The sequence below is a fragment of the Vitis vinifera genome, chromosome 2 (genome assembly GCF_030704535.1).
Source record: "Vitis vinifera cultivar Pinot Noir 40024 chromosome 2, ASM3070453v1".
NCBI classification, from domain to species: Eukaryota; Viridiplantae; Streptophyta; class Magnoliopsida; order Vitales; family Vitaceae; genus Vitis; species Vitis vinifera.
The window spans coordinates 8173783-8201392 of record NC_081806.1 but is presented as its reverse complement, the minus strand read 5'-3'; the positions used below and the strand labels follow the sequence as shown (position 1 = coordinate 8201392).

The 27610-nt window shown below is 36.8% G+C and overlaps 1 protein-coding gene across 3 annotated transcripts; it reads left to right on the top strand.

Moving 5' to 3' along the window:
* The first annotated feature begins 1466 nt into the window (after positions 1-1466).
* On the top strand, positions 1467-27585 carry LOC100245538 (uncharacterized). Of its 3 annotated transcripts, none has more exons than XM_010665555.3 (10): positions 1467-1761; positions 6834-6982; positions 7409-7866; positions 7949-8633; positions 9905-9972; positions 10058-10116; positions 25806-25909; positions 26234-26306; positions 26402-26582; positions 27152-27585. In XM_010665555.3, the coding sequence occupies exons 3-10, from the start codon at positions 7680-7682 to the stop codon at positions 27235-27237; spliced, it is 1443 nt and encodes a 480-aa protein (XP_010663857.1). In that variant the 5' UTR covers positions 1467-1761; positions 6834-6982; positions 7409-7679; the 3' UTR covers positions 27238-27585. The 3 variants fall into 3 exon arrangements, with proteins under 3 accessions (XP_010663857.1, XP_002278878.1, XP_010663860.1); XM_010665558.3 differs by having other exon boundaries at positions 1491-1761; positions 6834-7013; XM_002278842.5 differs by lacking the exon at positions 6834-6982.
* The last annotated feature ends 25 nt before the right edge of the window (positions 27586-27610 follow it).

The window sequence follows — 27610 nt, the reverse complement described above, 5'->3', positions numbered from 1 at the left end:
ACTATTTTTTAAAACATTTTGTCAAACACTCTAATTTTAAAAAAATTACATAAAAGCTGTTTTTTGTTCTCTATTTTGAAAACATTTTTAAAAAACATAGCCAAATGGACCCTTAGTTATCTTTTAAAGTTACTATGTTACTTTTCCTAAAATAATTATCTTAATATATACTTAATTTCCTTTTTGTCTCTACGTGAATAACTTTTTTTTTACTCTATTTTTTTTATATGAAAATGTAGTTCTTACAATCCCATAGAGATTTTTCTTTTATTTTCTTTTCATTTTTTAGATTATAATATTATCATTGTGGGAAACTTCCCTCCATATGTCCTTTCTAAGCTCAAAACCCTTTGGCTGTGAAAGAAAAACATATAATCTGTTTGGACCAAGATAAGGTTCATCAAACGTAAGCGGATAAATAAATTTCCTTATTTCTCAATGTCAGATGGAATAGACAGATCAAATCAATTGAAACTTCCAGACAAACAAATCAACCTAATGGAAAATTTAAAGCATTGGACAAATGATTAATCACACTCAATGCTCGAACGACAATCTATATAACATTTACACCAAAAAATCTATGTCAATTAGTTGTTACATACAATTAATGACATTGATAAATGTAAATGCACAATCAACGATAGTGACGATAATGCCATATGTTCTATAAAAACCCATCGAGAAGTATAAAAAAGGTATGCGCGTACATAACTATTCAAAACAGTTGGATTTACTCTTACTATATTCTAACTTAAGTTTTGAAGGGGCGTGCTCGAACCATTTATTCAGACATCCTTTTATATAGAGAAAAAGTCCGTCTGAAGCTAGATAGACCTATATCTAGTTGGTACAACACCAACAATTATGATAAACAATTAATAACATTATTATGATAGACAATTAATGAAAGACATAAAACGGATTAAATATACTTCTTATAAATAAATTAAAAAATATTTTTTTTGTTTGTGTTTTTGTTTGTTTTGACCCCCAATAACCAAAAACCCTAAACGTAACCAAGGTCTTATCAAAAAACACCATATGTTCTACAATAATTATTTGAATTGTATTTTATTTTACTCAATTCCCCATTTTTCTAATTTTTTTTATATTAAAAAGTAGTTCTTACAATCCCATAGAGATTTTTCTTTTATTTTCTTTTCATTTTTTAAATTATAATATTATTATGATAAACAATTAATGAAAACCATAAATGGATTGAATAAACTATTATAAATAAATTAAAATAACTTTTTTTTTTGAAAAATTTAATTTTGTTGTATTAAAAGACTAATTATTAATTGCTTTGATTTCAAGGAAATTAAATTAAAGTTTAAAAATAATTCTACAATAAAAATAAAATAAAACATTTATAAAATTTTATAATCCATATGAGAAAAAAAAATTAATAGAAAAAAATAGAGGTTTTTTTATTTTTATTTTTTCATTAGTAATACTAATTTGAGAGCGCACTCGGCAGACGATGCCACGCCCACACCATTGAATTTTCTGTAGTTGTTAGGGTTTTTTTACTCCCGTCAAAAAAATCACTCCCTTTTAATAGTCCGCGACACTCTTCTCGCCCATAAACTCCCTCCTCTCCTTCTCTCCTCTCTCTTCTGTATTTGCCCTAACCTCTTTCGCTGAACATATCAACATATACTCTCATCTCTTTCGCTTTTTACCCTCATCTACATTCTCCCTGGCGAACGGTGGACGAAGAAAGAGGACTCCGCGGTTCCAAAACCCTAGAAATCAGTGAGTGCTTCGTTGTTCACACATTCATTGATTCAATTACTCCTTTCTTGGTTTCAATTTTTTATTTTTGGTTTTGGTTCTTGTTATTCCCATTTAATTATTGAGGAGATCGGTGGTGATTTATGTTTCTGTATGTCAATTTTATAAAATGCAATTATGGTTTAAGCTAAGCCTCATCAAATTTTTTAAAATTAGTTTTCTGAATTTGGCTTTGAAGTGTATTGCTTTTTCCCGTTAGTCCTGTCTTTCATTGTTTTTAACCTTAGATGCATGAAGTTTTTGCCCTTGATGCTGCCATGTGGATTATCTGTGTACTCCTATAACTGCTTGAAAACTCTTGTGTTAGATGGGATTACCATATTCCAAGTATTTTATGATTATAATTGTCATACTGGATTTTTTATGTGCATTTTATAAAATTTTCTTGATGTGCTTGCTGGGAATGTCATTGACCAGGGGACTTAGGTAGGCCTGTTTTTTCAAGCTACATTGTCGAGCAGGATAAGTTTCTTCATTTTTCATTTTTTAATTTTATTTTTTATAAAATGCCTGAATTTGATTTTAAATGTTGATTATCTTAATGAGTAATTGCCTTTGGATCGCTTGGTTTAGATGTCTCAATGAAATTTTTACCATCTGAACAAAAAATTAGAAAAAGCACTTGAAATCATCTAACGAAAGATATAGTCCTCTTTTGGCCTGCACACTATGTCCCAAATGATAAGATAATCTTTTTTACCCTCCCTAGTCCCTGACCAGAGAAAATCTCTTTGCAATTTCTCAATCTTTAAGGCTATTGATACCGGGATTTGAAAAGAGATAGGAAATAGCGGGGGATGTGAGATAAGCATGACTAGATTAAGGTTAGTCTCTCTCCCAAAGACAAAAAAATATTTTTCCATCCATCCATCCAAGAAAGAGGTCATTCTAAAACCTTACAATCAAGCATCAAAGCCAACCTGGATACCAAATCCTAGCTTATATTAATATGGAAACAATGCTTTTCTCCAAATTGATTTTAAACCCTAATGTTTGCCCAAGAACCAAAAGGATTAGCTTGAGGTTTTATAGATTTTCCAAAGAGGCTTGAAAATGGTGTCATCTACAAATTATAAAAGACACACTCTAGTCCTAACCCTGATCACTATGAAACCCTCTAATAAACCACTTTCCTTTACTCTAATCATCATCCTACTTAGGACATCCACTACAATGGTAAAAAGGAACAATTTCATATTCCAATTCTCAACCATATTTTCATAGGAAGCAAGGGTTCTAATGCCTACAACACCTCCTACCTCATCTTAAACATTAGCAATAGTAACATTCTTCTCTACATCAATGGAGATGAAAGAAGGGAAGGTGTTAGCACACTTCAACTCATACCAAAAGTTTACCTATCTACCATCTTAAGCCAAAAAGTTCATTCTTAAAAACTAACTCCCCCAACCTCCCCTTTCACTAAAGCACCGACCATCTGCTCCTTCCCCAAATTTACTGCAAATAACAAGCCTGCATGGTCTACCCTGATCCACGACAAACCCCCTAACATCTCTTCCCTAGAAAGGCCTTATAGAGCAAAGATAAGCTTTTAAATTCTTAAAACCCAGATTTTAGCAATGGACCTCAAGACTTGGAACCAACAGTGAATCAACCCTTCCTTTAGTTCTCCATTGTTGGAGCACTCTCAATCTTGAATACTTACTTTTGAACAAGTAAAAGACAATGACGAACACACACTATCATTTTGATACAATTTCACTTTTTTGTTGTATGTGTGTGTGTGTGTGTGTGTGTGTGTGTGTCAGATAATCATACAGTAAGAAATAAAAACTAAATAAATAAATAATTTCTAACAAATCATATATCTTTGAATGCTTCATTGTAGATTGCTTCAAATCCAATTGTGGAAAAGGAAAATAAGCTTTAGCTCCGATTTTACCAAATCGGATGAAACTCAACTCAACAAATCAAATCATCATTTTGTTAATGGGCTAAAATTGGATTTAGAAGTGAACGAACAATGAACAAGGATGGTTACAACAATAGGAGATTAGAGCCACTAAACTTTTAGGCACTCGACCAATAATTAACATATTGGTTTTAGGATCCTTTTCAATTAATTTAATGCTTATACTTTTAAAGATGTGAGAATCACTTTCACAATTAAATAAATTCATTTTCCATTAGTTGGATGAGCACAACAATGAAAAAGGGTCATTGGTTTATAGGCTTGTTTTATGCTTTGTATTTTATCCTCTCATTATTTTCCATGAAAATCATTCATCATATCCAAGGAAGAGCTAACGAATTTGTATACACATCATATATTCCTTTGTACATGAGAAAGGATGTCATCATAAACACAATTTGAAGTACCATCAATACTCTAATTCCTAGTATTAATCCGATATTTTATTGTAATGATTTGTTTTCTTTATTTGAAAGTATCTTTTTTTTTTTTGTAATTATTAGAATACAAGTAATAGTAGACTTCTCAAATAGACTTTAGTCTTTCCAGTCTTACTAGATATGCACAAGTGCATTAAGTAATAAAAAGTTGCCAATTGGTTTTAAGAAAACCACCAAAAAATGAAGGAAATTAAAAAAAAGGAAAGGGCAAAACCACCATATGATTATATCAAAACAATCTCCTATTTCATGCAACCATACTAATTGCTATCAACATTATTTTGATACTTCAAATTGGACTTAACACCAATTTTTTTTAAAATTGGACCAGACCAATCGAATCGTCAACCGGAGCCTAGTCCAGTTCGGTTCACCATTTGAGCCGGAGTCCACGTTGAACTGACATCGAACCGAGTGGATCAACAGTTGGACCGCTGGCTCGGTGAATTGGACCATTAGTTCTTTCCCTCCAATTTTGGTTAAATGAAAAAGTCCAACCTAGCGGCCCACCAAGGCATCTTTTCCCATTATAGGTTTAATGGCAAAGCCCAGCCCAGTAAGCCTCTTAGTCACCCATAGATCTACGTGTTGCTATATGGCACACCTTGGATGAGTAAGGTATTTAAAGACCCTTTTTTCTTATTTGAACCCAATGTGGGATGGATCATATTAAGTTTTTAAAGAAAAACTTCATGAAAGAAAACTCACCTAAGGGATTTGAACTTGGACCTCAAGTTTAAGGCATGTCATAGGGCACCACTTTGACCGCTTATGTATTATGATTTAATATTACAAACAAAAATAAAATATATTTATTTGATTTTTTTTATAATATTAGAATTTTAAATAATATAATATTTTTTAAAATTATAAAATTAGAAAATATAATTTTTAATATATTGTTAAAATTAAATAGCTGAATTTTCTTACATTTTCATAGTTAAATATCGAATGTATTTTATTTAATAAAATTCAAAATATTAATACATTTATATTTGTGTATGATTTAATTTGATAATATCAAAGATAAAAAACAAATATATTAAGCTTTTTATAATTTTATAATTTTAATTATATATAAATTATATATTTATGACTCACTGGTTTGACCCGGTTTAACCACCGGTCCGGCTATTGATCCGGAAACCGATAATTTTTCTGGTTCAAACATTGCTTAACACCCATTATAAGGATTTACGAAAAAAAGCAGTTAAAGGCTAAGCAATCACAAATATCACTTACAGCAGGAAGTTATAGAAATCCACTTAGGTGCCACAAAGCGAATCAACCCATCACGGAACCCACATAGAAAACTCATTCCTACTACTAATAAATAACATCAAATAAACAATTGATTCTCATAATCCCAAATCAATAAACAACAAGAAGCCCATATAAAACCACATAAACTGAACCTTGTGATTTAGGTTCATAATATAACAAAATTCATAGTGGAATCAAGAAAAGGTTTTCAAAGGCATTTTTGAGGCGCGCTTCAAGGTGCAAATGAACAAAAACACACTGAGGTGTTGTTAAAAACGCAATTGGAGTTGAGGCCACCGTGAGGCGCACTTTTTAAGCACCAATGCTTGAGGCATAAGTCTCTGTGGAATTTGGTTGCTGAGTGGCCCACGCTAAAACACAAATTAAACAAGAAATCAATCTTTAAGCCTAGAAATCCAAAAGAAAGCGATAATAGAGAAGAAATTAAACTCTAGTTTCCTATGAAAACCCCTTACCTCAAATACGTCCGCACCACCATCACCACCCCCTCAAGATAGGCGATTTCTCACTCCGACGTCTCGTCTCGGCAACTTTGGCGTGGTCTCTCAGGTCCTCTTCCTTTATCTCTCTTTGGCCTCTTCTCTCGTTTACCTTCTCAGTTTGGTGTCTTCCTTTATGTTGTATTTCCCTTCCCACCCCAACCCCTCGGGCCCTTCCTTGGTCTATCAAATTTTTTGAGACATTTTTGAAATTAATATTTCCATCCATAGCTGGGCCTTTTAAAAAATATTTTTGAAAAACATATTTTTAAGACATTTGGATTTAAAAAAAATAAATTATGATATTTTAATTAAGCATTTATATTTATTTTTGTTAAAAACTATCACAAGTTAGTATTTTTTTACATAAAGTTCATAAAATTTTAATTTTATTTTACTTCTCTAACTAAATTTTTAGAATATTTATGAATTACTAAATTTGTTGCACATGACCTACATTTGATTGTTGTGAGTTAATAAAAATTATAAAGTAAATAATTTTTCGATGAATAGAATAATTGTATGTAAAATTACATTGTAATATTGTTAGAATAATTGTATGTAAAATTATATTGTAATATTGTTACCGTTTTTATGCGTATATTATGATATTAATTTTTGATTAACAAAGATTACTAAACGTATAAATTATTTATTTAACCTTTTTTTATGTATTATTATATGCGTGGTGGATGACGTGTATGTTCACATGGTCCTTGTTACCAACTCACCATCCCCCACTCCCTATCCTTAACTTGAAGAAGTTGAATATGAATTTTAAATTATGTTTTTTAGTTCATGGGTATTGTTTAAATGGTAATGATGATTTAGCCCACCATTTGCTAATTTAGTATGACAAAGCTAGGGGTTTGTGACATTTGCTTTTCTTTCTTTCAGCCTCCTCTGGGTGCACGGTGCACCCTAGACAATGAGAGAGGTCAATTGGGCTGGCATGGGAATTTTGTCAGCAAAAGGAAGAAGTGGAAAACAGTCACAAGTCTTTTTTATGGACCATCTGGCAAGAATGAGATTGGAAAACTTTGAAGGTGTGGAGTGCACTGATCACTTGATAAAGGAGTCGGTCACTTGTTCCCTTCAGATTTGATCTAGAAATTATTTGAGCATTGATTCCTTATCCTTATTAGATTTCATTAATTGTTTGAGTTCTGTTAAGGGGTAGTGTTTTGTCTTTTTTTCCTTATGCCTTTTGATGTCCTTTTTATACTTCTTGTGTACTTGGATGTTACCTTATTTTCTTAGGCACTTTTATAATAAAATTTGTGTCTAAAAAATATTGAATTCACATGAGGATATGAGGAATCCATCATGTTGATGTTTGTATAATTGTTAAGATAAGTCTCAACACCAAAATTAAGTGGATTCTGTTTGTACAGTAATTGTTTTTGTATCCACATTCATTTTATTTTCCAACTGGAAAATATGATTGTTAAATCTTTTATATCTGCTTTCAGGTTATCCAAATACAAACAGTGAATGATATACTTCAGACCACTCTGGAAGTAGCAAACAGAAAATCTGACGCTAACAGTTCTCTTCCAAATTTCTCCAACTGACTCAAGTTGAACAAAAATAAAATCTGGGAGAGCTCAGGAGATGGCAGCAGTTGAACTTGAAAACTGTAGCTGTATTCAGATATAATCCTCTTCTTCATCCTCTTCATCGTCTGCTTGTGGTGTAATAAGATTTATTTCGACTCTGAAACCAAGGTTAACAGAGAAAAAAATGGCAGCGTCGACTTCCTTAAAAGAATATCTGAAACGATATGAAAGCAACAATGAAGAGGAAACAAAGAAAAAGAAGAAAAAGAAAAAGAAAACCAAACCAGATGTCTCAGGTGTCCTTGTTGTTGATGAAGATCCAACATGGCAAAAACCAGTTAAGCTTGAAGAAGAACATGATGATTCAGCAGGTAAAAAAAATATTATATGTATTTATTGTTTTGAGTTTGAGTGCGGTGACACAAAATGACAATTTGGTGTTTTTTCTTGTAGATGAAGAGAAACCCCAAATTGATGAAGACATTGAAGTTAAGCGGATGAAGAGACTAGAGCAACTTAGGTCCAAACGTCCTTATCATGCCCTTTCTGAGGATGGGAGTGGTTGGGTTTCAATTTCTGCTGCTCCTACACATTCTGATTCTGGTGACCAAAATTCTGATGTGTCCCCGCCTCGTAGGCAGAGAGCTCGTTATGACACACCTTCACCAGAACCTGAACCCAGGCCTTCAGATTCGGGCAGAGAAGGTTCCGACTTGTCACCACCACGGCAGCGGCAAAGACGTTACCATACTCCGTCACCGGAACCGGGAAGTAAACCATCAGGTTCTGATTTCTCTCCTTCTCGTCGACCTCGTCGGCAGACCTCAGCAGATGTTGAAAGGAAGAACTCTGATTCACCCCATTTTCCTCACATTTCTTCCCCACGTCGTGTTGGCCGCAGTTCTGAACATCAAGATCTTTCACCCCCAAGGAAAAGGAGAAAGGGTCTTGGGTTGTCTGGATCACCTGATATTTCTCCTCCACGACGTTCTACTCAGACTGATACTCCAGATCTTTCCCCTCCAAGGAAAAGCCGTAAGGATGTTTCTTCCTCAAAAGAGCCGTCAAAAACTGGTTTGATTAGTGGTAAAGATATCGGGGAACTGAATGCTAAAACTAAGAAGAATGATTGGTTAAGGTAATTGATTCTTCTTCACTGATCTTTTTGAAATTCTCTGTTGACATGGTAACATGCGCTGGTTTTGACCAATTGTATTTTAAATCAGTGGTTGCAAATTCTCTTTATTTCTAGAAATGTAATTATCTATGAAATTAAAATACTGCTACTGGACTTGTGGTCAATTGGCACATTGAACTTTTTTGTTTTATATCTGCATGTTTGTCTGGAGGTTATATTCTAATGATTTCTCAAAGGGCACTTTGTGTTTGCAGATCTTCTAATTTGATTTTTCAATTCTATTTACACTTGACTGGCTCTCTTTCAGTATGCTAGTTTTGGTTTAAGTTGGGAACTTTAGGCTGATTATATACTATTCCTACTGCCTAGTGGCTCCAGTGTCTCTTGTTGGCTCTGAAACATTTCAGTTGTTTCAGGTGCAGATTACTATAGATTTTCCACTTCTGTGTTGGGTTATGCCCAATTTTTGCATCATAGTTCATCAAACTCATGTTGAGTTCTTTTAATCATAATTTTGAACACAAAAAAAAAATCAGAAGTCTTAGCCTGTTGCATTATCTACTGTTTGTGGCTTTTAAATCCTGTCATATGGAAGTTTTGACTTCTTTGCTTTGACAAAATATGATTCTAAATCTTGGGTTGATTATTTCTCAATCCCAACAAATGAGCATTATTGTATTCTTATTTTCTCATATTCCCTTTTCAAGATTTAGTCCTCACTAGAACCTCAATGGAAAATGTTGCCTGTATTTATAGCAATTTTTCATAGTTATAGCTTCTGTTCCTGAAGAGATTTCCATCTTAATGTGCCAGTGATCTCTATACCATGATTTTGCCAACCATTTTTTGTTGTGATCTTTATCACTCCCAAAATAGTTGGCCCATTTTTTCACATTGAAAGAAAATAAAGATAAAACATTTGGGAACCACCTTGGCTGGTAACCACCTTCCACACTCTGGGAAAATGCATAGGAAAAAACATTTGGTGGATAAGGGGAGATAATTGAAGCGAGGCAGGAGTGATCAACTGGGTGATGGCCATGCACATTGAATTTCAAATTGGCATAACCTCCAATGCATTCTTTTTTTTTTTTCTTTAGCCTTTTTGTTTGATTTCCTTTTATCAATAAAATTACACATTGAATAACTTAAATAAGAAACAGGGGAATGGAAGGGCTTTCCCTTATGTTAGTCATCCTCTTGTAAAGTTTACATAGTTGGTTGGTTAAATAGCTTGTCACAAGTCAACATGTGTTTTATTCTTTTTGAAGGTTCAAAGAGATGGATCCTTTGATAAGTGGACGAGGTGCAGAACCTGTTTATCGTGACAAGAGAAAAGGTGCTGGGAAGCTATTATTTTAATTGAATTTTAACTTGGTGACTCATGCATGCTCTTATCTGCTTCTTAATCTGCCATGCTGCAGGAGATCGCATATCAAAGGAGGAATTCTTGAAGTCACAAAAGGGAGAAGAAAAGCCTAAGGTACCTCTGAAACTTTCACACATGAATGATGCTATATTATGAGAGTTTGCAGAAACTTCCTGTTACAATTACTATTACATTTAGTATTAGTCAAAAATTTAAAATTTTGTACTCTCTTGAAGTCAATATAATTTTTGAGCATTACTGTTGGTTGGAGTTACTGCATTGCCCCACTGAACTTGTCATAGTCAACCTCTAAATGGATATCATCTAACAAGATAAACTAAGGTTTTGTAGTATTTTGGTAATTTAAATATTTAAGGCTAAAAAATGTTAAATAATGGACCGCAAGAGTTTATCTTAAACATTAATGATTGGATTTTTATTTGCTTAAGTGGGAAGATATGGTGAATAAGGGATTAAGTGAGGTAATCTGGTTTCCAGTTTCTTGGCAATGTAACAAAGATGTATGGATTTCATTGTCCAACATGATACAAGGTGTCAAACATGGTGACTATCTGAAAACTGGGATGTAATATAGTTGTAAATGCAAAGCATGGGTATTTGACAAACATATGAAATAAAAATAGGTGGTTTCCATGATATGTAGTTTCCAGGACTTCTTAGATCATATTTGGTTTAAGGTGGGAAATGGGGTGAAAATTTGTATTTTTTAAAGACTTTTGGTAGGGAGAGATCAACCTTTTCTTTTTTTCTCGGAACTTTTATTGTTGTTGAAACCAAGGATGAAAATATCGGTAATCACGGATATATCGGTAATCACGGATATATCGGTACTTTGATTTTACGAATATATCGAAGATATATCGATGGATATTTTGACATAAAATATCGATGAGTTAAAATATCAGTAATCATGGAAATATTGTGAAGAGTTCCAAATAGAAATGTTGAGGTTATTTTGTTAAAAAAATTGATATATATATATATATATATGTATGATATAAGTTGTGATATTTAATAATAATGTTTATAATTTGAAAACATACTTTATGCATATTCATCTAATTTGGATATATTTAATGACATAAAAGAAATAATGATAATTTGTATAAGTATTTTTTATTTTAAAATTTTGATTATTTTATTCAAAAATTTATATTTATTTTGTATTTAATTATTATATAAAAGTCACAATAACCATAATTAATTAATTTACAATAATTTTATTCTAATTAATTTATATATATAATTATAATATTTGTTTATATATATATGGTTAATACATTTAATGTTGATAATTTATATATATATAAAATATGAGGTTATGGGTTCAAATCCCCTTTCCCCCATATCTCTTCGATTTTCCCTTGCTTTTTAAAAAATCCGATTCCTGTAATCATCCCACATTGACAATTGATGACACCAAAAAGGTGTATATAAGCATTGGAGTGTTGGAAGACTCCCAAGTGTGCAAAGTGTGTTGGGTTGGTGGTTGGGCCCATTAAAAGAATTTTGGGAAAAAGAGAAGGAAATGGTGTGAGAATGAGTTGGGCCGGTGGTTGGGGCCCATGAAAGGAATTTTGGGGGAAAAAAAAGAAATGAAAGGGCTAGGATGTGGCATTGATATATCAGTGTGGCAACTGAAATATCGTGAAATTATCGGCGATATGCCGATATATAGGCGAAAAATGGCCGATTTTATGGAAATATTGTGGCTTTGATATTTCCCCCATATGTATTGTGTCGGAGGTCGTTGATACATAATATATCGACGATATTTTGCTGATATATCTCAACATTTTCATCCTTGGTTGAAACCTCACTGATCTAGAGATAGAAGATCTTAAAAGACTTGTGTCATCTCTTGCTGGTGTGATCTTCACACCATCCTTTCTAGATGTGAGAATTTGGTATTTATCATATTTAGGTTATTTTGAGTACAATTTTTTTTGTTAGCACTATGTAAGCAATCAATTCTAGTTATTTTCTCTCCAAAAAAATTCATATGGAAATCTATAGCCCCATTAAAGCTCAAGGTTTTTGCTTGGTTAGTGGCCAACAAGAAGGTTAACACCAATTACTTGCTTCATATGAGAAGACCTTTCAAAGCCCTTAACCTTGATTGTTGTACCATGTGTATGGGTAATGGAGAACCGATTGATCATATTTTTTTACATTGTTCGATGACTTTGAAGCTTTGGCACTGTCTATTCAGATTAGCCAAGCTAGCGTGGGTCCTCATAAAATTATAAGCAATATGATGTCCATCTCCTTTAAAGGTTTAGGAAGCTCTATAAGAGGCAAAGTATTGTGGCAAATTGCTTGTCTTACGTTGATTTGGATAGTGTGGTGGCAAAGAAGTGTAAGAATTTTTTAGAACAAGTCGAGGACTTTGGAGATGATGTGGGACCTAATTCATTTCTATTCCTCCTTCTAGGCCTCCACTACTAAAGCTTTCAAGGGCACTCCCCTCAATGTTATTCAACTCAATTGGGAAATGGTTTGTAGACCAAATGGTTAAGATAGCAAAGGGGGCAAATTACTTTGGGTCCATTTTGGTAGGGTAGGGGCTAACTCTTAGGTGGTAATTAAATCATATCCTCTTCCTATAATTTGGAGAAGGTTTTTCCTCTTCTTTTGATACGAGTTTGTACATTTTGGGAAGGATACCTCATCCTTAAATTGTAATTTTAATTCATATAAATAAAAGTTTGTTTCTGATGAAAATAATAATAATAATAATAATAATATGTAGTTTCTAAGCTTCTAAACTTTATGAATCAAATCGTATGGCCTTAAAAGTTGATACTTATAGATTTTTGAAAGAGAGAGTCTGGTTGGTGCATGAAATATTGAGAAAATTGAGGGAAGTTTTTATAGGTAACTTTTCTGCTCCTTATTTTTTACATGGAAATGAACCCAGAACTTGCCATATACTCATTCTAACTCCTTGCCACCTAAGGCAGTTTTGAGAGGAAATTGAATAAAATTGTTGAAGAAAGGTACTTAATTAAAAAAATTGCTCTAGTTTGTTGATTAGGAAAGTATTAAGTGATTGATATCTCTTATCAATAAAGTTACACATTATTAATTTTTAACCATGGTAAAACCTGATCCTTTGTTTGATAAAACCCTTATCCATCAATTTATGTAGAAGAAATATTATGTTTGGCATTATAATAATGACTTCTTTTCTTTTGCTTTTGCCTTTTCTTTTCAGTAAATGTAGTATGAATTTTGAATCAAAAGATATAAAAGGATAATATAGTATTCTTAGATGACCTGAGTGTCATAGTTTTAAAAGGCGCACATTAGGTGCACCTAGGCGCAAGGTGACATGGCACAGGGCTATTTGCACTGTGCCTGAGGTTAGGCGCAACCCCTTTAAAGAGACGTGGCTTAGGTGCGCACCTTGAGTGAAGTACTAGACCCTCTAAAGGCGTGCCTCTGTCTTTTTTTTCTTCTCCTGGCCAAAACAATGTCGCTTTGGACTGGGTTTTGCTTAAGAAAAAACATTGCAGTCGGGGTGATGTGGCAGGGGGCTATTTGTGCTGTGCCTGAGGTCAGGCGCAACCCCTTTAAAGAGGCATGGCTTAGGCGCTCACCTTGAGCGAAGCACAAGGCTCTCCAAAAGCTTGCCTTTGCCTTTTTTTCTTCTCCTGGCCAAAACAATGCTGTTTGGACTGGGTTTTGTTTCAGAAAAAACATCGCAACAACATTTTTTTTTCTAAAAGCCAACATCAAAACACATCATTTTGGATTACAAGAGAAGAAAACATAATCTAAATGAGGGCTCAACACTAACAAGAAGAGGAAACAGAAGAGGAGAAGAAGACATGGAGAGGAGAGTGGTGTATGACATACCCGGTGGCTATTATAGTTATCGTATTCCTTCATTGTAGTGCACTCATGACCCCCCACCATTGATATTTTGGGATTTATATTCATGTTTATTATATTTTACTTATTTTTATCATTTTATGATAAGCTGATAATTATATAACTACACTTTAAAAGTTGAAACTGCGTATTTATCTATTTTTTTTTAAACTGAATATATTATGAATTATTTTTAATTTATTTATTATCCATTTATTATAATAATTATATAATAAAAGTTTTAAATTGTGAAATTATTGATTTATCTAAATGTTTTTTTCACTTTTTTAACCAAGTTAGGTAATAATTTTATTTTATGCAAAATTTTTATTTTATTTTATTTTGGCATTAATCATCTACTTATTTATTTATTTAGCGATATATCTATTAATAATAATAACTAAAAGTTACTAAACCGTTTATTTATTTGCTATAATCATATATTTTTTAAATGTTAATACTTTGACTAATATTTGATAATGTCTATTTAGGACGGATGATTATGTGTTAAAATCTCCTATATTATATAAAATTATACATGTGACTTAGGGTGCACTTCACTTTGTGAAAGCCAGTGCCTAGGCTCCAAGATGACCGTGGGCCTTTGGTGTGTCTTGCGCCTTTTAAAACTATACTACAAGTAAGAAAGTAAATAAACTCGTCATGGTGCTGGTTGTGGTAATTACAGTTGGTGGTAGAGATGGTGCTAGTATTAGGGGTAACATTTTGGTAATTTGAATCGTAGTGATAGGATGATTTTATTTTTATTTTTATCCTAGCACCTAGTCATGATCATGGCAACACTCAATAAAAAAAATGTTCTTGTTTTTTTGTTCAACATATGATAGGTGTTTTGATTGCATACTTTTCTTAGACATGTTAATGTAAAGAAGATGTTCTTATTGAAGATTATCTTTGACATTTGTTTTTCTACACTTTGAATGAAGAGAACAACATTCATAGCTGAGTATCACCCGATTCACCCCTATACATAGTGGTTTAACTTGTAAAATGTTTCATGTTTCGTTTTTCTATTTTTTTGTATCTTGTATCGTAAGTTTTTTTATGTAGTGAAAATAAATAAATTTTTTGCATATATGTGCATACAAATTAGAAGCATGAAGTAAAGAGTAATTTAGAAGCTTGGAGTAAAGAATATTATAACCAATTTCATAAAATAGGATTTAAAGTGTTAAATTATATCATACTATATGAAAACATTGAATTGTAGGTCTCTGACGAGTTCAATTTAGCAAAATATGAGTTTAATATGTATAGGTTTATCACAAAATTCAAAAAAATAAATTAATTTTTATTTATTTATTTAATTTATAGTTCCAAATTTTGACTAGGCCTATGTATATATAATATATAGGCGGCTGGAATTTAAGGTTTTTAGGGACTTTAATGATTGGGAATTGGACATGGTAGGCAATTGACTTCTTGTTTTGAGGGGGCATAGGACTACTTTGGAGGAAGACTCGGTTTTTTGGAAGGATGGGAGAAATGGGTAGTTTAGAGTCAAGAAAGCGTACAACCTGTTGGTTAGCCCTAGTGCTGCCGTTTTCCCAAAAAGTAATGTTTGGGTGGATAGAGTTCCAACCAAAATTGCGTTCTTTGTGTGGGAAGCCAAGCAGGAAATCCATTCCGTTGTTCATTTTTTGGATGGTTTGGAAAGAGAGGAATAGACTAACTTTTAGGGAGGGGGGGTGTTAGCAATTCAGAAGCTTAAAAATTCTTTTGTCTGTAACTTATGGGGTTGGACTAAATTGTATATTGGTGAGGAACCGCCCTCCCTTATAGGCTTTTTGGAATGGTTAGCTTCCAATCAAGGGTTGGTGAGTTTTTTGGTTTTCTTTCTTTGGTTGTGAGGCCTTGGCTGCCTTGTATACTCCCTGTATGCTTTGTGGCTTTTTGCATCTTGTTAATCTATGCTCTGCTTATATATATATATATATATATATATATATATTGAATACAAGTTTTTATTTGTCAATCACCATCATTTTCAATATCAATATTCAAACTATTCAAATGAAAAATCTCTAATCTTCATTGTAAGAATAAATTTACTTAACTTTTATAATGTCTTTGAAAATACTAATATATCTTTTTATGGGAGATTATTTTACCCCTCCTCCCTCCCTCCCTCCCTCCCTCTTTCTCTCTTATGATCAGTTCTAACCTTTCTATGCATTTAAACAATTAATATGATAATTCTTTTACCATTCAAACAATTATGAAAAATAGTTAAAGGTATATGTATTGTAAGATACACTTAAAAATAAGATACAATTATTTATTTTTGATTTTTGATAGATAAAGAAACAAATTGTATTAAAAAGAACCACCAAACCAGCAACCCAAGGTATACAAGAAACAAACCTCCCTCCACCACCAAGGCTCAAGCAGGAGAAAAAATATCAAAAGAATTAAAGCCTCAATAAGTGCCCAGCCAATCAAAGAAACTCACTAAAGTCAATAGACAGTCTTTTATAAACAACTTAATTTCTGATCAAAGGAAGCAAACAAAATCACTATTCGGCCTTTGGAATGAAAACACCTTGTCATGGAATGCAATTTTGTTTCTTATCTTTCAAACTGTCCAGAACAAACATAGAGGGGTTGCACTCCAAACCTTCTTGCGATTTTTGCCCACAAAAGAACCATGCCACCTCAACAGTGTCTTTTTAACCAACGAGGGAAGCACTCAAGATACCCCAAAAAGTGCAAAAAGCAGCTCTCATACAACCTTTGTCTTTTCGCAGTGGAGAAACAAATGATCTGAGGATTCTTCATACAAATGACAAAAGTAACACCTATTTGTTAAAGACCATTCTCGTCTTTGGACTTGATCCAAGGTTAGAACTTTACCCCACGTTACCTCTCATGCAAAAAAAACTAACTTTAGGTTGTACCCGTGAAAGCCAAATTCCTCTCATCGGAAGAGCCTGAAGTTGTTTGGCTCCAAAGTGAAGGGAATTAATTGTAAACTTGCCACTCTTTGTCATTGTCCAAAGCATTGTATCTTTTGCATTCCTACACACTTTCTTCCCATGCAAACATGCCAAAAATCTCTTTGTGCAATCCACCTCCCATTCATTAAAAGGTCTAGAGAAACAAAGATTCCGCCTTCCTCTCCCTTGTAGTTGAGTGATTCCAAACATCCTCTACCCACACATCCTTGGAATTGGCTAAAACAAATAAAGATGGGAAAGATACACTTAATAGATTGTCCCCACATTGCTAATTCTTCCAAAATTTCACCCTTCGCTTGTTACTCACCAAGAAGGAACACCTAGTTCTCATAAGATCCTAGTCCTTCATTGCTTTCCACAACCCAATCCCATGCCCCTCTCTCACCTCCTATGAAGACCACCCCCCTCTTTCTTCTCCATACTTCCCATAGATAACTTGATTCCAAAAGGTCCCCTCTCATTCGCAAAATGTCAACTCCACTTGCAAAGAAGAACCTTATGAAAAATTAAGAGATTCTTAACACCCAAACCCCCTTTCCTTTTGTCTAAGCAAACAATTGCTAATTTAACAAGATGTGGTTTACGCTCTAACACCCCACCTCCCTAAAGAAAGTCCCTTTGAATCCGTTCTAGCTTCATTATAACAACCCTTGGAATGCAAAACAAAGACATAAAATAAATGGATAAGCTAGATAAAGTACTTTGAATTAAAGTAATTACCCCCCTTTGGAAATGTATAGTCTAATCTGCATGGACAACCTATTATGAAACCTTTTTTCTACTCCATCCAAAGTTGTTGTAGACTTAAACAATGCACCCAAAGGGAGACCTAAATAAGTGGATAAGAGACTACCCATCTCGCACCCAAACTTAACAGATGGATCATCTATATTTTCCACCCTTCCCATAAGAATTAACTCACTTTTCTCCAAATACATTCTCAACCCTAAAATGGTTTCAAACCACATAAGCAGTCAACATAAAAAATGATCTAATCTTGAGAGGTCTAATAGAAAACAAGAGTGTCATCATCGAACAACAAATGAGAAATTTGAACACCTTCCCGAATCCTACCCTACACCTGATAATTGGATAAGAAACCTCTAATCATTGCCCTCTTTAAAAGGCAATTGAGAGCCTCCATTGTGATCACAAATAAATAGGGCAAAAATGGATCCCCTTGTTGCAATCCCCTAGAGTTGTGAAGAAAGCCTATGGGGGTGCCATTCACCAAAACAACAAACCTTGCTGTGGAGATGCACTACTTGATCCACCTAATCCACTTCACCCTAAAACCCATTTTATACAAAATCGAAAGCAAAAATGACTAGTTCACATGATCATAAGCCTTCTCTATGTCGAGCTTGCATAGAATACCACTCTCATTACTTTTTAAAATCAAATCAATGGCCTCATTAGCAATAAGCACCACATCCAAAATTTGGCTTCCCTTCGCAAAAGCATTTTGGGCCTTGGAGACCACTTTTCTGACCATCTTTTTTAATTTATTAGCTAACACTTTGGCCAACCATGTACAACCCAACCACTAGATTGATCAACCTAAAGTCCCTCAAATCCTCGACTCCCCTCCTTGGGAATTTTTTTTTTTTTTTGATAGATAAACAATGATATATATAAAAAAGGTCAAAAAGCCACAAGTATACAGGAGGTATACACAGAAGCCTAAGACAAGAAACAGAAAAAAAAGCGAGCAACCTCACCAACCCTTAAGTGGTAGCGAGCCCAACTCCACAGATTACATACAAAAGAATTTTTGAGTTTCTGTATAGCTAACGACCCCCCCTAAAAGCTAATCTATTCCTTTCCTTCCAAACCGTCCAAAATATACACAACGGAATGAAATTCCAGATTTTTTCCTTTTTTTCCCCACAAAAGAGCCCCTCCAACTAAATAACACCTCTTTAACAGACTCAGGGAACACCCACTGAACCCCAAAAATGGCGAGGATAATCTCCCAAAGAGTCTTGACCACTATACAATGTAAAAGCATATGATTGGCGTTTTCCTCTTCACAACCACACCAAAAACATCGGTTAGGGAGCTGCCACCCCCTTCTTTGAAGCCTATCCAAAGTGAAGATCTTCTCCCACGAGGCTTCCCAAGCAAAAAAAGAAACTTTTGTTGGGACCTTATCCATCCAAATGCATCTATTCGGGAAGGCGCAAATTGTGGAGCCAATAAGCATATTATAAGCACCCTTAACCCTAAAAGCACCATGACCCCCCCCCCCCCCCCCCCCCCTTCCAGCTCACTGAATCCTCCTCAGGAGAAGTCCTGAAGTCCCTCAGCAAATTAAGCATATCTTTTATCTGATCCAACTCCTAATCATTGAAATCTTTAGCGAATCTAAGATTCCAACCTCTTTGACCAAGGCTTGAGTCCCACACTTCATTGATCGTGGCATTCCTTTGACCCGCCAAGGTGAACAACTGGGGGAAAATTTGGGACAACGCCGCATTACCACACCACTTATCAGTCCAAAACGTTACTCTAGTCCCCTTCCCCACCTTAAACTCTATGCTCTCCCAGCACCAATTAGCCTCCTTCATGATCTCCTTCCAAACTCCCACTCCAAAAGACCCACAAGCTTCCTTAGTCCTCCACCCACACCCCTCTTGACCGTATTTCACCCCGATCACCCTTTTCCAAAGATTGTCCTTCTTATAGGCATATCTCCATATCCATTTACCCAACAAGGCTTTGTTCAGCAAGTCAATCTTCCGGATGCCTAGACCACCCTCCTTCTTTGGGCTGCACACCACCTTCCAGTTAATTAAGTGAGCTTTCCCCTCCAAGCATCCCCCCCCACCAAAAGGAAGTCTCTTTGAAGTTTTTCAATCCTTTTTGCAACAGAATTAGGAATGCGAATAAGGGACAGGAGGTAGATGGGTATGCTGGCCAAAGTGCTCTTGATGAGAGTGATTTTCCCACCCTTTGAGATGTATTGTCTTTTCCACTGGGCTAGTCTTCTCCTCATTCTCTCTTCCACCCCATCCCAAGTTGAAGAGGCTTTATGGTGGGCTCTAAGGGGCAGCCCCAAATAAATAGTGGGTAAAGCCCCCAATCTGCACCCTAGCTCTACTGCCAACTCCTCCAACTCATCCACTTCCCTAACAGGAATTAGAACACTCTTAGCAAGATTAATTCTTAGACCGGAAGTTGCTTCGAACCACGCCAAAATCCAGCTTAGATTGGTTAATTGCTCTTTTCTAACTTTGCAGAAAATGATTGTATCATCAGCAAAAACAAGGTGGGAGACGGTCAACTCCCTTCCCCTTCTCCCCCGAAGCCTGCAGCCAGATAAAAAGCCCCCCTCACTAGCCCTTCTGAGAAGGGTGCTAAGCATTCCCATACCCAAGACAAAGAGATAAGGAGAGAGAGGGTCTCCTTGCCGCAACCCCTTTGAATTCGAGAAAAATCCAGCAGGCACCCCATTGATTAGGATAGAGAACTTGGCAGTTGAAATACACCACCACATCCAATCCATCCAACGAGACTCAAAGCCCATCTTAAGCAACACCTTCATGAGAAACTTCTAGTTGATACTATCATAAGCTTTTTTAATGTCCAATTTGCAAATCAACCCTTTCTCTTTTCTTTTATGCCAAAAATCAATCACTTCATTAGCTATTAGAGAATCATCCAAAATCTATCTGCCTCTCACAAAGGCATTTTGGTCTACAGAGACCACCCTTTCTAACACCTTCTTCAGCCTATTTGCCAGGACTTTGGCCAAAAGCTTGTACAAACCCCCAAGCAAGCTACTGGGCCTGAAATCCCCTAAGTCTTTAGTACCTCCTTTCTTAGGGATAAGGACCAAAAAGGTAGTATTAAGACATTTGACAAAGGATCCATGTTCATAGAATTCCTTGAACAAATCCACAACCTCCTCCTTCATAAAATCCCAGCAGGCTTGCCAAAATGCCACTGTGAACCCATCCGGGCCTGGAGCTTTATCGCCCTTCATCTCCATCAAGGCGAAATGGATTTCCTCCTCAGTAAAAGGCAACTTCAAGACTTCAGCTTCCCGAGAATTAAGTTGATTGAGTTGCAGCCCCTCAATGTCAGCTCTCCAACCCGGCTCTTCTGAGAGTAAGTTCTGAAAAGCGTTCACAATCCCCTCCCTCACCTCCTGATCCTCAGTCAACCACTTCCCATTAATTATGAACCTATCCAGGGAGTTATTCCTACGGTGGGCATTAGCCATCCGGTGAAAGAAACTAGTGTTCCTATCCCCTTCCTTAAGCCACAACTCCCTTGACTTCTGCCTCCAGTGGGCTTCTTCCATTAGCACCCATTTATTAAAAGCATCCTTAGCTTCTTTTTTCAGCTCAGTTTCTTCTACAGAAAGGCTCCTCTCGCCTTCCACACCATCCCAATACTCCACTTGTTGAAGAGCTGAATTTTTATTAACTTCCAGCCTTCCAAACACCTCCCTATTCCATACTTTAATTTTTTGCTTCAACTCCTTCAGCTTGGAGGCCAGTCTGAAACTGGCCCTTCCTCTCACCTCAATCCCCTGCCACCACCCCCGGAGAAGACCTTTAAAATTATCAACTTTAAGCCATATATTCTCAAATCTAAACGGGGTAGGGCCCCTCCTTAACCCACCACCTATCAGCAAAATAGGAAAATGATCAGATGTAGGTCTGTGCAATTTGCATTGGGCGACCCCATTAAACATATCCAGCCAATTCTGAGTCACTAGAAACCTATCCAATCTAGTCCAGGATTGATTATTCCTACCCCCACTCCAAGTGAAAGGCCCCCTTGTAGAGGAAGATCGAGAAATTCTAACTCATCAATAGTCTGGGCAAAACTTCTCATAGCTCCAGTCAGCCTTCCCTACCTACTCCTTTCCCTTTGGGATAGGATGACATTGAAGTTGCCCCCTAAACACCACAGATCGTCCCACAAGCCTCTGATTGCCCCTAACTCTTCCCACATACAGTCCTTGTCATCTTTGGAGAAAGGTCCGTACACACCAGTAAAGATCTCAGTTAGCCCATCTTCCACATTCCTGAACCTGCAGGAAATTGAGAAATTTCCCACCTCCATCTCAAGCACTTCTAGAGACCTTTTATCCCAACAGATCAGCAGCCCTCCCGTAGAGCCATAGGCATCCAAGGCCACCCAATCTAACCACCTACCAGAACCCAAACTTCTCACCAACCCCTTCGACAATGTCTGAATTTTGGTCTCCTGAAGACAAAAGATCCACCCTCTGGCTCCTAATCACAACTTTAATAACCCTTCTTTTGGAATTGTTGTTAGCTCCACGAACATTCTAGCTTAAAAGTCTTAGCTTCATTTAACTTCCATAATCTAACACCCTCTTACTTGCTCTCCACCATTTTGCTTCTTTCCCCCTTCATAGTTAATGGAACACTTTAATCTTTTCAGTTCCCTTTCGAACTTAGATTTCTCCAGAAGGGTTTTGCTGTGAACTCTTCCTTCTCTTTCGGATTTTAATCAAGAAGTCCACAATATCTTTCTCCAGACCTTCTGTCGAAAACCCTAAGAATTTACTAAACTTGGCCAGATCACTTTCCTCCCAGCTGAGCTCCCCCCAGGCCTTTGTTTCTCATGGCACTATTTGAGCAGAGCACATCTCCTTTCCAAGTTCTTCAATTTTGCCTTTGTTGACCTCCATCAAGCCCCAACATTTGACAGTCTCACCCACTAGGGACTCCGTACCATTGAGTAAGCGAAACGAATTTTCCCCCTCATCTCGCTCCTTTCCATCCCCAGAAAGGTCACAATACTCCCCCAATGGAGTCCGATCGGAAAAAGAAGAAGGAGAAGAATAGGGCCCAGAAACCAAACACCTAAACTGAAAAGAATCACTCTTGTACCTCAACGCTTCCTCAAAAAGGGCGAGATCAGTCTTCGATCTCTCTTCGGGGTGGAGCTCTACCTTACAAAGCCTGCGCTGGCCATCTTTCTCCCAAAACAGGGGAGTTTCAGAGAATGGACTCCTCGAAGGACTTAGGCTAGACCTCTTTGAGTTTTGGGCCACACCAAAGTGGTCTCTGGACTCCACAGACTGGGGTGGGCTTTGACCGTCGTCTGATCTAGCCAGCCCAAAACCCACGATAGTCTTCCAAGCCTTGGCCCGTCTAGGATCCTCCACCGCCTTCGGCCTGAAGGAGAACTTAGCCTTAAGAGAGGGGGCTGGGTCTAGTCCCTCAGGCCCATAGCCCAGCATGGAGCTTCGAGGCTCCCCCAAGAGGCCTAGCTTGATGGGCCTACCCAGCGATCTCATAACTCCCTGGGGCCCATAAGGCGACCCAACAAGCCTTTGAGAACAGTCCAAGGGGCGCCCCGACCCGCTTGTTTGCCCCCGCGTCCCATCAGCAGACTGCATTTGGTCCTCGAGCCTTAGACCACCTTCATCCTCCAACATGCGCTTGCCCTCGCGTGGCAGAACCTCACCCTCGACCTCTCCTATTGCTTCAAAGGGTTTCCCCCTTTCTCCAGCCGACAACGATCTTAGCATCGTCCTAGTCTCCCACCACAAAGATAAGGAATAGCGCATGTTTTCGACCCAAATTTCCACCGTATTAGGGATTTTCTCTCCATTAAGCTTCACCAGGATCCTGGCCCACTGCAACTCCTCCATCTTCTCCGTTTTAGCGTCGATATCCAAAAACCTCCCACACTCCTCCCCTATCCTTCTTAGGATGGCCCGATCCCATAAAGAGATGGGTAATCCTACGATTCTCACCCAGGCCTCTCTCGCTTTCTCTCTCTCTCTCTCCCTCCATCAGACATCCCATCATCTGGCTCCACTTCTCCAAACACATGAGGAAACCTCCAACCGTGACTTCCCCACCTTTTAGGGCTTTCTCAGCTTCTGCCATCACCTCAAATTCCAATAACGCCTTGCCACTTTCCAATTTAGCCAGTCCTAAGTTGCCCTTCAGCCCCCACAACTTTGCCATTTAGGTCCCCCAGCTTCTTAAGTCGTCCTCCCTTCCTAGCTTGGGGTCCCAGCAACCAACAAGACAGTAGGCTAGCTTCTTCAAGTTTTGGCTTAAGACCCTGTTGTCGACTTTCACCCTAACCACCGCTTCTCCATTGCTACAAGGCTGCTTAACCACCTCCGCGAAGGATTTGCCCAACAAGGGTTTCCATGACTTTTCCTTTTCCTTCTGTCTCACTTACCTTTCGGAAGCAACTTCCACCCCCCGTAACGCCTCCAATAGAAGAGCCCAACCCCCTTTTGCTCCTCTGCCTTTGGGTACAAAGATGCTAAATCTTTTCTTTTCCCGGTCGACAACACCCAAACGGAGGAAGCATCCCCCCTTGTTTTCGCCGCACACCAACGAGAAGGTCCTCCCATTCTCTTGCCAATGTTTCTCCCAATGTCCAGTTCTCGTGTCCTTGGTGCAGAAAACCAGACCTTCCAGGAGCGACCCTAAGCTCGCCGGCCCCAGCTTAATCCATGAAGAGACTCCTCTCTTTCTTTCCACAATGAAGATTTGCATCTTGCCCTTCTTCTTTTCTGTCTCGACCTCAAAGGTCTTCGACTCCACCCCAAAACTACTTTTTCGAGCCCTTGATTGGACCAAGATCGCTGCGTCCCCGTTCGCGCCCCGAAGCAATCGCTCTTCTCCATTGCTCTCGCTCACTCTCTCTCTAGACCTTTCTCTCTCCTCCATCTCCCCCCTCCTTGGGAATTAAAACCAAAAAAATTGCATTTAGGCTCTTTACAAAACTGCCATGCTCAATAAGATACGGATTATGAAACATATCAATTTCCATAAAGAGTGTATCATATCATTGCATTGTATTGCAAGTTTTTGACTAATATGCTCCTATTTTTATTGAGGGAAGATCTTGGAGGACTCTTAAGACAATGTTTCTTTGGATGTTCTGGAATACATTTTTCAATCTCTCTCTCTCTCCCCCCCTCTCTACATGCCCTCTTGCTGCTCCTCTTACTTTCCATTTTTGATAAGCTACCTCTCATCTCTTTTATTTCTTAACTATTTGGTTAGAGAATGTGTTATTTGATTTTTTTCTTTTTCATTTTTCAATAGATGGATGTATTATACCTTCTTTAGACTTGCAAGCCTATCCTCCAGTTTATTGCTTTATCTCAATTTTTTCTCAGTTTCCTTCTTTATCTTAAATCTTTTGTGCCTTTAGTACGGGTTTCGGAAATGTGCTTAATTGATTTTATACATCAGAAGGCATGTGTTATAGCTGCTATTTGTTTATTTTGTTCAATTTATGCCAAACTGACTGTTATGATAAGCATTGAAAGAATTGCAACCAAAAAAATGTCACAATGATTGTTCCTTCAGGAAAAGAAAGGGAAAGAAAAAACTACAAGCTGCTGTAAGAGAAACAATCCAGTACCATCCTCACTGGTCACATAGACAGTGATCCCTAGACTCTTCTAAAGTCCAAATTTTCATAATAGCTACCTGATTATACCCACACTTTTCACTCAGTCTTGGAACAATGTTACTGCCATAAGTGAAACAATCCTGTACCATCTGAACTGGTCAAATAGACAGTTGTCCCTAGACTCATCTAAAGTCTGAATTTTCCTACTAGCAAGGGTAGTAGCTTCCTGATTATACCTACACTTTCCACTGATGGTCTTGGAACAATGTTAAGTACAAGTTTAGCACTATTTTTTCTTCATATTTAGTCATATTTCTAAATTGTGGGGTTCAAACCTGTTGCACAGCATTGAATTCTTCAATGAACTGTGCACGTTGAAATTTCCATATTTTCAGCAAGGTAATAGCTATAAAATAGGATTTTTATTCAGCAATTATCCTCACTTTGATAATGTCTTATAGTATTAAATTGGAAGCTCCACTCCAATGATATATATATAAGTATGTTATTTTGTTTGTTGACATGGTCATTTACTGTGCTCTTCACCAGGAGAAAAAGTTGGAATGGGGCAAGGGCTTGGCTCAAAAGCGGGAAGCTGAAACTAAGCAGCAAGAATTAGAACTTGAGAAGGACAAACCATTTGCTCGGACCAGGTAAAGCTAAAGGGGTGTGAGGAATGACTGAGGTCTAGTTCTTTGGTTCAAATGTGCTATTACAGTATTGGAGGATTATATTATTTAAGACCTCACTGGCAAATTAGCCATTTACACATCCTGCTTGAAGCATCTGATTCTTTGGTTTGTTAGTTTCCTTTTTTGCTTTGCTTGTATAGTCTCGTTAACCATACACTTGAAAATGTAAACCATATTTGTAACAGCATATCTGTTTTTAAGTATAACGAATGGCTTACACACCAGCATTCCTAACAAGGGGAGTCTTCTTCTCTGCCTTCTGATGACTACTGCTTTTGTTTGCAGAGATGATCCAGAGCTCGATAAAATACTGAAGGATAGAGTAAGATGGGGTGATCCTATGGCACATTTAGTGAAGGTAATCAAATGACTTGCTTATTTAGTTCCTGCGATAGACAGTTGCCCATGTATTCTTGACCTTTATTTACTTTTTCTAATTTCAACTTATTTCAGAGAAAGAATTCTGAGCTGATTCTGCCAGACCTGGGGGATGGTGAGAAGATGAAAGAATCAGGATTTATAATTCCTCAAGAAATTCCTAGTCACAGCTGGATAAAACGAGGATTAGATGCTGCACCGAATCGATATGGTATAAGACCAGGGAGGCACTGGGATGGCGTCGATCGGAGTACTGGTTGGTTGATTCACATTCCTTCCTTACTGACACAGGACTAGTCCCAAGAAAATAGTCAACTAGTTTTAGAATAATATTTAAATTACCTAGGAAACTTGAGACTTGTAGTACTTGGTTACTTATGGTAGATAAATAGAAAAAAAATAGATCTCTCCTTGAAAGGTTATTAGGATAAATAGGAGAAAAATGATTAAAAAAAATAAATCTTTTTGTCTTTTATTCTGAATTTTCAGTCAATGGAAATCGCTCCTTGAGAGTTTTTCTGGTGGATTCTAGACTTTCTTGGGTTAGATGTGTTCTATCCTCTTTTCTTGCTTTTTGCTGTGTCACTTACAGTGAAATGCTTCTATTTTATTCCTAGGAAACAAAGTCTATTATGAGCCTGGCTGCAGGAATCTTACCATGCCCTTGATATGGTGAGCCCGTTGACAGGGTAGCCTTTTATTTGAGGTTATGGGGGTTCTTGTGCTGGGCAACATAGCAGAGGTGGAGAAATGACATAAATTGCTTAAATTAGATATATTTCTGTTAATCAAAGTTGATTGGTTCTGTTGTGCATCTTGTGGTAGGTTTTGAGAAGCAGATGTTTAAAAGAACGAATGAGAAACAAGCTACAGAGAGAGAAGCTTATCTCTGGTCTGTGGCAGATATGTGATGAAGGTACCAAGTAAGAAGACATCAAGGCCTCTCAATTTTCAGACAGAAGCCAAGGATGCGATTTGGGTTGTTCTATATACTTCAGGAAAAGCAAGGGTGACATCCTTAAATGAAGATAGCAGCAAAAGATCTTGCACAATTGTGAGGAAGGAGAGGATCATAGAAATTGGGGGAAATTGTGAACTAAATGGGGTTTTTTGATACATGAACAATGGAGGATATGTGGACTTCTTGTCAAGGTTTTCCTGCTGCTTGACTGAGAAACTGTGATTGTGTTGGTACTTCATTGGATCATTGTGGCAACATCCCTGAGTTAAAAAAAAGAAAAAGAAGAAAGTTAATGACAGTTTCCTAATCTGATTTTAATTTAC